Raw genomic sequence first — 12,502 nt, 5'->3', positions numbered from 1 at the left:
TGAGAGTCAATTGTTGCTGCTGTCAGCAGAGTCCCGAACATATAATAGAGTATAGCCCTGATTCTGGGAGCCTTGCAAGATTTTGCTTTTTTTTTGTTGCCACTCATGTATCTAACATATAAAAACTCATCCCGTGTTTAAACATCTCCAAAAGAAACTTGTGGCTCAATCTTCAACAGCAGAATAGAGACCTACCTAGTCCAGGTATTAGACAGCCGGAGCACGCCACAGAGTTATTTTTGTTTCAAGATCCTTTCAACACCCACATAGTCTTGAATTCATACTGACCTGGAGAGTCCTCATTATCACTCCGTAATGGAACAGTCACAAGTTAATCATTATACAGTTGACAAAGGTCAGTTTGAGCTCTCATGGGCAGGCAGTACAAATATATGAGGACATGTTCTTACACAAGGCCTTCAGGTAATGCTGTCAGAGAACACAATGTTTGTGAAGGAAGCACCTTGACAGGGCAACTCCTGTCTCACCCATGTTCCAGTCATCCATCATACAGTACCATACACCGGGCTGAATCACTGAAAGCATATGCAAACTGCAAAGTGACACATCAATGTAGAACAGAACCCATTGTCTCTCACATGCCTCAGTTCTGGAAGTTTCACACAAGAGGAAGCACTTTTGTTGTTTATGTCGAGATTCTGAAGCAGAGGAAGCAGCTTTGACTCATGTTTAATATTGCACAAGCTTAGTCTACATTTCGCTGTCAATGTAGAGACCCCATCAGCCCCCTGTCAGCTTAGTCCGGAAGGGCAGCATCCAGGCGGAGTTCAGCACCTCTTAGAACTGATTTTTAAAAACTCAACTGCATGATCCAACCAAAATGGAGATGCCAGCTTCAGTTGTCACCACAATCAATGTATATGTTAGGCTAGATAGAGGAAGAGCCCATGAAACCTCCAGGTGAGTTTGCTTCAAATGTAATATTACTTACAGTAGAAGTGCCATTGTATTTAACAGAAATACCCAGAGCAGATACTCCAGGTCTATTCCTTACAATGTCATCCAACATAGCAATCATGAAAATCTCCAACAGCAGAGGTGATGGCAGATATTAGATGTTACCGCTTTTTCAGAAAGCATGGGTCGGGGAGCCTCTCCTCTAACCCAAAACAAATCAGAGGCTCACAAGATTAATCCTGGATACAATCCAAGCTCCACATGCACTCTCAGATTTCAGCACCTTTATTACAGTCCCATGTAGCACTGACATTAAAGCTTTTCAGAATTAACCTCAAAATTCAGGGCTGCCCTGAGCCTTACAGCATTCTACAATCTTGAGAAAATCCCAGTTTCTCTCACAACAGCTGATGATCATATTCCCAGATTCCTCTGATGCCAACATTTTATGCATTATTTGAATGATCCAGTTCTAGAGTGGCAATGTTAATGTGTATGATCTCCAGAAAATGTCAAATCAGCAGTCAATTGGATATTTCCATAGGCTCAGTCACACCATATATAGTCATGCTTTTATCAAGCAACCCACAAACCACCACCAAATTCGATCAATCACTCTGTCTATAGCAGCAGGTTGACTGTCACTCCCCAGCATGAGTGGATTCAGTTAGTCAGTTCTCAACATGCTCAGTTAATCTTGGTTCTGACCCCACTGCAGTCCATCATCCTCACCCCAACCCTAACATTCTTACTCATTCCACCACTCCCAATGTTATTCCTTACATTCAGTCTCTCCCTGACATCCTCACCCTTGAACCCCACCATGTTTAGTCACTCAACAGCCATCATTTTGTCTGTCAAACTTACCATATTTGTCCAAAAACAGGAACACAAACGTGTCTACAATAGTTATTAATACTCCGCCCCACAGGGGAATCCTAAACACACAGAAAGGGAAAAGAAGAGATTTACTCGACAAAAGGAGAAACAAATTGCAACAGCAACACCTTTATACGATTTTACAGAATTTCCCTGCTGGATTTGTCCAAGCACTCTGCATGATTTCTCCCATAACATGGGCCTGTATGGGCTTGAGCCAACTGTGCCCTTGTCCAGCTGGCAGGGGGTGAGTGGGTGTCAGTTCCTTCAACTTCCAATTATTTCCTACCCCTGAAGGGAAATGCCTCTTCCTCCAAATCAGCTGCCTCGGTCTTTCCTTCCTATAAAATTGATAGCTTTTAAAATCTAACCTTGTTGTCATGGAAGTATTGCTACTCCCCGACTGATCCCATCTCTCTCTCGCACACAATAGTCTTGCTGGTGCCCTGCACCATGGGCGTGGGGCCCTTCACCTCAATATTAAGTACTTTCAACAGTTGCCCCTGAAATGTTAGAACCCAATAATAAATATGTATGAACTAAATGACAGCTGCCTTACAAAGTGACCCCTCTGTTTTACAATTTCCGAATCTTTCTCACAATGTTCATTTGATGAAGATCATTTTTTTTAAAATGGAGTTGGATTAGACAAAATGGCCACCAAGAGGAACACAGGGCATGAAATCAATGGGAAAGGTGATCTGTTTCTATAATGTTCTACCACTCTTGACAAAAAAAAACTTAGCCTAGTATTACCCTACAAATTGATGTATCATCTCAAAGTTCACTAACTGCCCAGAATCAAAACATGAAACAATGTGAAATCAACCAGAGCATAAAATACATGATAGCACTTTGTGGTTTGCAGAAAAAAAATCAAGTGGATTGAAGCTGCACTTTTAAAGTCCAGAAACTTATATGAAGGCCCAAGTGCAGGAACAGCTGCCAGCAAAGAAAGCAAGGAGCTTGCACTTATATTGCGCCATATAATGCCTCTTTGGCTGTAAAGTCCTTTAGGCCGAAGTACTGCAGTCACTGTTGTAATGAGAAACCAATCGGCCAATTCGCGCACAGCAAGCTCTCACAAACAGCAATGTGACGAATGCCCAGATCACCCGCTCTTCGGCCAAGTTAGTTGTGGCAGAAAGTTAGCCCATGACACCAAGAGATTTCTCTGCTCATCTTTCCAAGGTGCCCTCTGATAGTACCTTAACTAAACAAGCAAACTGGATCTTGATTTAAGATCCAATTAAAATAAGGTCTCTTCCAACAGTACAGCATTCCTTCATTACTGCACTGAACTGTTATCCTTGGTTATGTGCTTAATTGAGGCTTCAACCCACAATGTTTAACTCAAAAGCCAATACGATCAATGAGCAACAATGGGGGCATCCTTTCACAACAACGAATTCGCTGTCTTATTGAATTGCAGCTAATAGGTTATGCTTTTCTTATCTGTGACAACATTCACAATGTGATTACTGCAAGTTCAAAACATACTAAAAGTTTAATATTATGGTTGCTGTCAACTAGAGCTTCTCCCATTACATGCACTTAATATTCATATCAAACACTCCTAGAACAGTACAGCACCTGGTTAGATACAGGATAAAGTTCCCTCTACATTGTCCCCCATCAAACACTCCCAGGAGAGGGACAGCACGAGGTTAGATACAGAGGAAAGCTCCCTTTACTCAGTGCTCATGACATGTTTCACTTCTCATCTCAGAAAGGCTTTTCCCTCTTGAACCATTAAAATATGTATTTCTGTTTCGTACACCTTGGCTTTTCAGAGGCAGAATGCTAATTCCTGCTGAATTACGCATGTCTTGCATTGGATTTAGTTCACAAAGAACAGGATCAAGACTGACCAAACCCTTTCATATAGGACCCCTGCGAACAGCAAAGCCATCCATTTTAGTTTTTCTTGATCCCAGGATCAGAGGTCACAGCTGTCATTTAGTTCCTTGCTAGAAGTCATTTCTAATGAATTGGTCTGGAACAAACCAAACTGGGACAAGTCCTTAGTCAGAAACACAGAAGAGCACAGTTACATTTTCATGCTGGTCTTGTTGCTGCTTTGGTAGTTCCCCTAAAAGTAAGTCATGATCAGTGTTCACACTTTACCTTCCAACAGACAGTAGGTTAATAGCTATGGCTGATCCAATCACTTCCTGCATGTCTGAGCCAATGATTGCCAGCTCGATCATCAACCACAAAACAATTCGAGGGAACTGCAACGTGAACAATACAGACACTATTACAAAGATAACAGATATAACATACAAAAAAAATCCTACAGCACTTTGGATATGTAATCAAAATAAGATCAACCCTGAACCAAAAGGAGAAAACATCATGACCACCAAAAGCTTAGTCAAGAGGTAGTTCTTCAGGAGGATCTTTGAGGAGAAAAGAGCAGCAGAAGGGTTTAGGGAGGGAATTCCTGAGATTACAGACTTCACCTGTGGCAGAACCATTCAAATCAGGCATCTAAAACAGGTCAGAAGCAGAGCAGCACTGATAATTCAAAGGGTTATGGTGCTGAAAGAGTTTAGAAAACTGGAGACAATAAGGTCAGAGTAATTTTAAAATGAAGTCACGACAAAGACCGGGAGATAGATGAACAGCACATAGTTTCAGCTCAGATACAGGCAAGTAAGTTTTGGAGGAGTTGAAATTTATGGAGAACGGATGATGCAAGGTCTGCCAGGAGAACACTGGAATAATTGCGTCTGAAGGTAACAAAGGCATAAATAAGGGTTTTCACACAGCTTAGCTGAACATGGGCAGAGATGGATGATATTATAAAGATGGAAGTGGGTGGTCTTTGCGAGTGAAAGAGAATACAAGTCAGAAGCTCATTACAAGCTCAGTGTTGCTGAGATTGTGAACAAGCTGGTTCCACCTCAGACACTGGGCCGGGAGTACGCTATAAACCAGGGCAAGGATACACAGCCTTTGGCAGGGGCCAAAGCTGACGGTTTCAATCTTCCCACTGTTTAGCTGGAAATAACTGCAGCTCATCTCATAATGGATATCAGTCCAGCAGCTTGACAACAGATTCAGTGTTGCGGTATGGGGGAAGATGATTCTTGAGGTAATGGCAAGGTTGATCTGGGTCACTATCAGACCAAGTGTGGAACCTGACCCCATGTTTGTGATGGAAAGAGGAGAAAGCTTAGATCCACAGACAGTTCTGGGAGCAACAGGGTGGAAACAAGAACAGAATCTATTGTCAAATCAATCTTCTGGCCACAAATGGACAAGCCTGACTGGAGCCAAAGGCAATCCCAATGAGCTGGACAACAGAGGAGGATGGCATTGGTAACAGAGTCTTACAAAGGGGTAAAGGAGAGACAAGGCATCACATCCAAAATGGATATCATTGGGGACTTCAATACAGGCCATCTTGATGCTGTAGCAGGAGTCCGTACGTCTATGACAGAGGCACACAAACATACAAATTAAGAGCAGGCGTAGGCCACTCAGCCCTCAAGCCTGTTATAATCATTCAATAAAATCATGTTCAATTTCATTACTCAACATTCCCATCTCCCTCCAATAATATTTCATCTGCTTATCTACCTCTAGTCATGGTGAAGGGATGCATAGGTGGTTTCATCTATCGATAAAGCAAAGGTTTATTGGGTAAGTGGCTCTTGCCTTCATGTTCTCATATACATAATGCATTGTAAGTAGATCTACCGAAACTTAATACATACCTTCGGATACTGCCTGTGGCAGACCTCAGCAAGATGCATCCCAGTTACCACTCCTAGACGTGCAGCCAGTCGCTGGAGCAACAACCCTATAATGGTAGCTGTCAGCAGGATCCAAAGCAGCTGCAGAAAGACAAACCAAGTTGCACACAGTTCATAATCCCAGTCTCTCAGTTTGGAAAATTTTAAGGTTATGTCACACAAACACATTCCTGGGTTCCAGTACTAAGTTTGCATCCTAAATATCACCGGCACACTCTGCAAGCAAAGCATCTGGCTTTCTTTCAAGGCTAAAAACCAACAGCACGTAGGTCAGAAGACGCAATTTGGCACTTCCTCTGGTCTTCAATACAGAATCAACTGAAAGTGAGGTTCCCGATGAAGGACCTTTGCCCGAAACGTTAATTCTCCTGCTCCTCGGATGCTGCTTGACCGGCTGAGCTTTTCCAGCACCACACTCTTGACTTTAATATAGAATGCTAATCGGACCATTTTTGCATACAGAGTTTCAAATAAGCATAGTATTTTTTCCAAAAAATCTTGGATGTACCTTAAATCCTGCTACAGCCCCAGACTGAAGGTCAGATTCAATGTTTCCTGGATCCAGATATGCAATACTCATCAGAAAGCCAGGCCCAGTGAAGGCCCAGAGCTTCCGAAAGCTAAATCGAGTCTGACAGGAAAAAGAAAGCCCAGTTACTTAGACACACGACAGCGGAGTTTCTCATAGTCTATTCTTATGTCATTTCAATTCAAAAGAGAGGATGCAGGATGGGATGTTTAAAATTAATGACAAAATAAAACTGTGTTTGGCTAACATTCTTCTCCACAGTTGAGGGAGGAGAACGCAAGGAGAATTCCTTGCCCTTCTTTAAGCAGAAGCTGAATAGGAGAATAAGTCTCTTGTTTGAATGTAGGGCAGCACCACCAACAGTGCAGCATAGTAATATGCTGGAATGCCAATCTAGATGATGTATACAAGTCCAGCTGGGACTTAAATGCACAATCTTGTAAATTAAAAGGTAAGGGTTCTTCCATTAGGCCAAAGCAACAGCTATATTAGTACTATATCATCAGATCACACTGAGTAAATAACGGCGATTGGTAGTATTTGTTTGGTCAGCTGGGCAGAACCACAGGACAATGTTCAAGAATCTCCAACAAAGAAATTTGCACCTTCCTGTTAGACATCTGGCATTGATGTGGGGGAGCTGGTCTTGGACTGGAGTGGACAAAGTTTAAAAAAAAAATCACAGCACCAGGTTATGGTCCAACAAGTTTATTTGGAAGCACTAGCTCATGAATTGAGTCTGGGCCTTTCCTGGCTTATGTACTTGTGTGGTACCCAGTAAGCTGTTGGAGAAGACGCCACTTTCAAGAATGAAGTACGTATAAAGGATATGAGCACAAAAGGGATCATTGTGAGGATGTAAATTAAACCCTCGTGTCGGGTAAAAGTCCTCCAAAAGCTTCCAAAAAACCTGTTGGACTGTAACTGGGTGCAGGTGTTATTTTTAACACCTGGCACTGAACCAGCTCGAACAGTAGTGTACCAGAACTGCTTCCTATTGTTTGTCTGAGCTGGATCATTCTACCTTTTGGGGAATTGGCTTTCAGGGTGAAAAGCCAAAAGATTACCAACACCCTGGAATGCTGCGGACCTGCTGGACTCATGGATTGGATGATCAAATTCACTGCAGAGGGCTGACCCCATTTCAAACTTCAGTCACTAGGCATAGCACATTAAACAGACTATGACCTCAAGGAAAACAGAAGCAGCATCAGGTCTGAGTTAAAAGAATCACAGTAACTGGTTTCATCAAATATTGCACCTGATAGAAAGCACCATTAAACAAAGAACAACAAGAAGCCAGTCAAGAGATCAAGTTACAGAAACAGGGCTGAGCGCAAACATTTTTTGGACTTTTACCCGACACAAGGGTTTAATTTACATCCTCACAATGATCCCTTTTGTGCTCATAGCCTTTATACATACTTCATTCTTGAAAGTGGCGTCTTCTCCAACAACTTACTGGGTACGGTCAGTATACCACACAACTACATTAGCCAGGAAAGGCCCTGATTCAATCCGTAAGCTGATCACAGCCAGGATGGACAAGGTAGATTTGATGTTGATGGCTTTCTTCCGTGGGTCAAGAGATCATGGCAGAGCACTGGTGTTGTACTTCATGTGACCAGTCCTCACTCATTCAGTTAAGGAGAACATAGGGTGGGATTGGGTTATTTGACTACAGGACCAACCAAGGTTCAATCTCAAGTTAACAAGCGATGAATGTCACTTTGGTGAAATGGCAGAGGATGACCAATGATGATATGCGCACCTCAGCTAACACCATCACAGCAGGAACATGATTTGGAGATGCTGGTGTTGGACTGAGGTGTACAAAGTTAAAAATCACAACACCAGGTTATAGGTTTATTTGGAAGCACGAGCTTTCAGAGCACTCCAAAAGCTAGTGCTTCCAATTAAACCTGTTGGACTATAACCTGGTGTGTGATTTTTAAACTTTGAACAGCAGGAACAAAGAGCTAGCAAGAAAAAAAAAACACACACGCAAGCATTTTTAAAAAAAAACTTCTAGCATGCAAGAAAATTCTCACCGAGCTATCATCTGGGATTGGGATCTTCTCATCTAGATAAGTTTGAGAGTGCTCCTCAGTTGGATCAGGAGATGCTGGTGGAGTGATAGTGCTGTACCTCAAGTGAATGTTTGAAGTGCCATCAGATTCTAGGTGTGGTTCTGAAAACAGAAAGTGATTCAATCACGTTGAGATCTGAGCAGTACCATTGAATCAGCAGCCACGCTTCTTCTAATTCTAGGCAATGTGGATGACACGAGCAAGGGCAGCCTTCATTGCCCATCCTCAGGATATGAAGAATCTATCATAAAAGTGTACAATAAGAGCCACATGAAAGCCAGAATTAAGCAGAACAGGTTCCCTTCCCCAGAGGAAATTTTTAAATATAACCAGGTAATAGTTTTCATCATCCTATTGGTCAACCAGAAATGAGTAAGACCTCATCATGTGCTGAGATGCTAGTTTAGTACTGCAGCCATGAAGCTGCCAAACAAATGGTTTCCATTCTATCACAAATCAGATACCATGGGATCCACAAGAGGCTTAAACAACTGAATTACATACAGCCTTTACAACTAGCAGAAACTTTCAGCAGGACAGTCAACCTGAGTCCCAGAGTGAAAAAGGTGTGAGATAACCCAGGTGTACTCATCCAGTCCCCAGACTGAAAGAATATTCTGATAACTCATGTATCAGCCAACTCCAGAGCAGGAAAGGGCATCGTGATAATCCATTATACCACCTTGTTCAATAAACTGGAAAGGGCAGTAATAACCTACTGTACTCACCCAATCCTTCAGAGAGAAGGAAGGAAGTGTGATAAACCAGTACACAACCATGGCCAGAGACTATTAAGTGAGCAGTGAGATAATCATACCTTCTACGATTGTAAAACAGCCACTTGTCTTTTTTTAAAAACAAGGAACCAAATCTAAAAGAAAACAGAGCTCTCTTATTATAGATCCATTGTGTGAATTTTCCAGTAGCTACAAAACCGATAATACTGGACAGCACTGTTGATCTATGCCTGCATTGTAAAAATGACAACAATCTTGGTGAAGTAGCCATGTTTCTTAGGATGGGCAATTCTAGTCTTTTTAAAAATTAATCAGCCAACATCACCCAAGCCACAAACACCACTGTAGAAACCACAATCCCCCCACTTTTCTAGAGCAGTTTTTTTGATTAACTAAATCAGACAACAACTGTTCCTGCCTTTAGGAATTACACAACATACGTTTACACTGGATCTCTCACATAGAACATATCCCAAGGTATGGGAGAGAAGAAAAGAAAATTCAACTGAAAAGACAAAGCTTTGAAGAGGATCTTAGCGTTCGAGAAAGAAGTTGAGAAATTTAGACCTGAAGATGTAGGAGAAGTAGTCAGTCAAGCCCACCCATCGAGTAAGCTCCGTCATTCAATAAGATCATAGCTGATCGGATAATCCTCCACTCCACTTTCAGGTCCTTTTGCCATAACCCTCGATGCCCTCACTGATTAAAAATCTGTCTCAGCCTTGAAAAAAAAACTTAATGACCCACCCTCAACATTTGAGGCAAAAACAGTTATGACAGCGATTCCCAAATGCCTTTTTGCTCAGCCCTTTTTGGAGGTTAAAGTGCTCCTTCAGCATTTTTGTAATAGTGATATTGTAGATATTGTTAGCAATTAAGACGACTTTTGTTCTTTTACTTGTGCTTCCTTTATGCATTTTCAGGCATCGTTGGATGAGCCAACATTGATCACCCTTCTCTAGCTGCCCTTGAGGTGATAGTGAGCTGCCTTTTTGAAACCACAACAATTCATATGGTGTAGGGCCGTCCATTGTGCGTTTCGGAAGGGAGGTCCAGAATTTCGATCCAGCAAGAGTGAGAGAGTGGCAATACATTTCACAGTCGAGATAATGAGTGGTTGGAGGGGAACCCGAAGGTGCTGGTGTTTCCGTGTACCTGCTGCTTTTTGCCTTTCCGGGTGGTAGGGGGTCACAGGGTTGGAAGATGATGTCAAGGGAGCCTTGGTGAGTTCTTGCAGAGCATTTGGTAGATCTCTCATCCTCTTGTCACAGTGTTTCAGTAGAGGAAGGAGTGAGTGTTGAAGATGGTGAATCAAGCTGGTTGATTTGATCTGGATGGGGTCAAGCTCCGAGTGTTGTTGGAGCTGCCCCCATCCAGGCACGTAGGGAGTATTCCATCACAATCCTGACTTGTGCCTTGTAGGTGGTGGACAGGCAGGAGAGACAGGAGGTGAATTACTCACTGTAGGAATCCTAGCCTTTGACCTGCTCTTATCATTATGGTTGGTTTTATCCATTTTCTGGTCAATGATAGCCCCCAGAATACTGATAGTGTGAAAGTTAACAATAATGATGACTTTGAACATCAAGGGAGTGTTGGATTCTCTCTCACTAGAAATGGTCATTACATGACACTCATGTGCACAAAGGTTATTTGCTATTGATCAACACAATGCTGAATATTGTCAGGTTTTGCCAAACATGGACAAGAGCTGCTTCAGTATCTGAGGAGTTGTGAATGGTGCTGAACATTGTGCAATCATCAGCGAACATCCCCACTTCTAACCTTGTGATGAGGGAAGGTCATTGATGAAGCAGCTGAAGATGGTTTGACCTCGAACATGACCCTGAAAAAATCCTGCGGAAATGTCCTGGAACCGAGATAATTGACCTTCAACAACCACAGCCATGTTCCTTTGTGTTGGATATGACTTTCACCAGCAGATTTCCCCAATTCTCATTGGCTTGAATTTTGCTCGGGCTCCTTAATGCCACACAGTCAAACGCAGCCTTGATGTCAAGGGCTATCACTCTCACCTCACTTCGGAGTTCAGCTGTTTTGTTCGTGTTTGATTTGATTTACTATCACATGTACCAAAATACAGTGAAAAGTATTGTTTTGCATGCTATCCAGACATATCATATCTTACATAAGTACATCAGGGTAAGAGAACAGAATGCAGAGTATAGTGTTACAGGTGCAGAGAACCAAGGTTGCACAAGGTCAGGAGCTGAGTGGCCCTGATGGAAACCAGACTAAGCATCAGTGAAAAGATTTGTCATAGCACTGTCGACAACACTTCCTATCACTTTGTGATGATTGAGAGGAGAGGAGAGGAGAGTGACAATGTGGGAATTGGCCAGTGTGAATTTGGTCCTCCTTACACACTTGGGTTTTAATATGAAGTGCAATCATTCCATTAAAGCTCAGCTATGACATTCCTTAGACCTGCTGTCACTTCACTGGATATGTAGTGGAAATTCAGTTATAACACCCAAATCCAGCAAAGCAGATCCAGAAAATTTCCTAAACGGTGACGTTGCTGCTTCCAGGACCCTGTTGTTTGCAGATAAGCTGCTGATTCCTTTTATTATAGCACCGATGACATCTCATTGCTTATAAAGTGACTTTGGACGTCCTGAGGTCCAGATACTACCTAAATGCAAATCTGCCTTTAGACTGGACTATTCCAATAGACTCCTGACTGGTCTCCCACATTCTATCCCCTGTAAAGCGGGAGTTCATCTAAAACTCTGCTGCCCATGATTTAACAAGAAGCCCCATCCCTATCACCCTTGTGCTTGCTGACCTACAGTAGCTCCTAGCACAGCAACATCTCAATATTTAAATTCATACCTTGTCTTCAAATCCCATCTCTAATTCCCTCCAGTCCTACAGCCTTTAAGATACCTAATGCTTCTCTAATTTTCACAACTCTGCCTTCAGCTGCCTGGACCCCAGCTTTTAGGATTCCATCCTGAAACCTTTCCACTTTGCTTTCCTCCTTTAAGGACCTCCTAAAAGCTAAACACTTTGACTGAACTTTGAGTAATCGGACTCAATATTTCTTTGGATCACCTGGTGTTATACTTTGATTTATAATGCTCCTGTGAAGTGCCTTGACACAGTTTATGATGTATAAAGACACACTGTTTTTCTTTCAAGGAATGGAGTACAGGTGGGAATCAGAGGACTCCAATAGGGACAGCAATAATGAAAACAGGCTGTTTCTGGGACTAATCTGAATCAGAGCGTGCAGAGTCCACAATATGCAGTCACACTTGGTTCGATTCAGCCCAGGAAAAGCACACAGGTCGACTGGCTTGGAGCCTGACTGTGCTGAAAAGAAAACTTTTTAAAATAGAGAAGGACATTAAAAATAGGAATAACCATCACAAGAAATGTTGTTTTTGAGTACTGCAGACAGCAAGAATCAAAGAATCATTAAGTACAAAGAAGCCCTTCAGCCTATTGAGTCAGCAGTGTAACAAATCCACTACTATCTGCAGGAGTCTCATTTTCCCACACGAGACCCATAGCCTTGAACGTTATGACAATAGATGTTACAAACTGCTGCTGCTGCTG

At 42.4% G+C, this 12,502-nt stretch overlaps 2 protein-coding genes across 6 annotated transcripts in view; one reads left to right on the top strand and one right to left on the bottom strand.

The window, feature by feature from the left end:
* The window catches only part of LOC140471231 (HIG1 domain family member 1C-like), a 119,539-nt gene that overhangs the window by 69,138 nt on the left and 37,899 nt on the right, over window positions 1–12,502 (top strand). The gene's annotated exons all lie outside the window — the stretch shown is intronic.
* Window positions 1–12,502, bottom strand: part of slc11a2 (solute carrier family 11 member 2) — a 92,274-nt gene that overhangs the window by 44,544 nt on the left and 35,228 nt on the right. For all 5 annotated transcript variants that reach the window (XM_072567173.1, XM_072567172.1, XM_072567174.1 and 2 more), the window contains exons 3-7: window positions 8,142–8,281; window positions 6,070–6,192; window positions 5,523–5,642; window positions 3,925–4,031; window positions 1,786–1,856 (exon numbers count right to left, since the gene is read on the bottom strand). In XM_072567173.1, coding sequence (XP_072423274.1) covers window positions 1,786–1,856; window positions 3,925–4,031; window positions 5,523–5,642; window positions 6,070–6,192; window positions 8,142–8,281 — 561 coding nt within the window. The remainder of the gene's footprint in view (window positions 1–1,785; window positions 1,857–3,924; window positions 4,032–5,522; window positions 5,643–6,069; window positions 6,193–8,141; window positions 8,282–12,502) is intronic.

This window comes from Chiloscyllium punctatum, chromosome X (assembly GCF_047496795.1).
Source record: "Chiloscyllium punctatum isolate Juve2018m chromosome X, sChiPun1.3, whole genome shotgun sequence".
Classification (NCBI taxonomy): Eukaryota; Metazoa; Chordata; class Chondrichthyes; order Orectolobiformes; family Hemiscylliidae; genus Chiloscyllium; species Chiloscyllium punctatum.
This window is presented reverse-complemented; position numbering and strand designations above follow the sequence as displayed.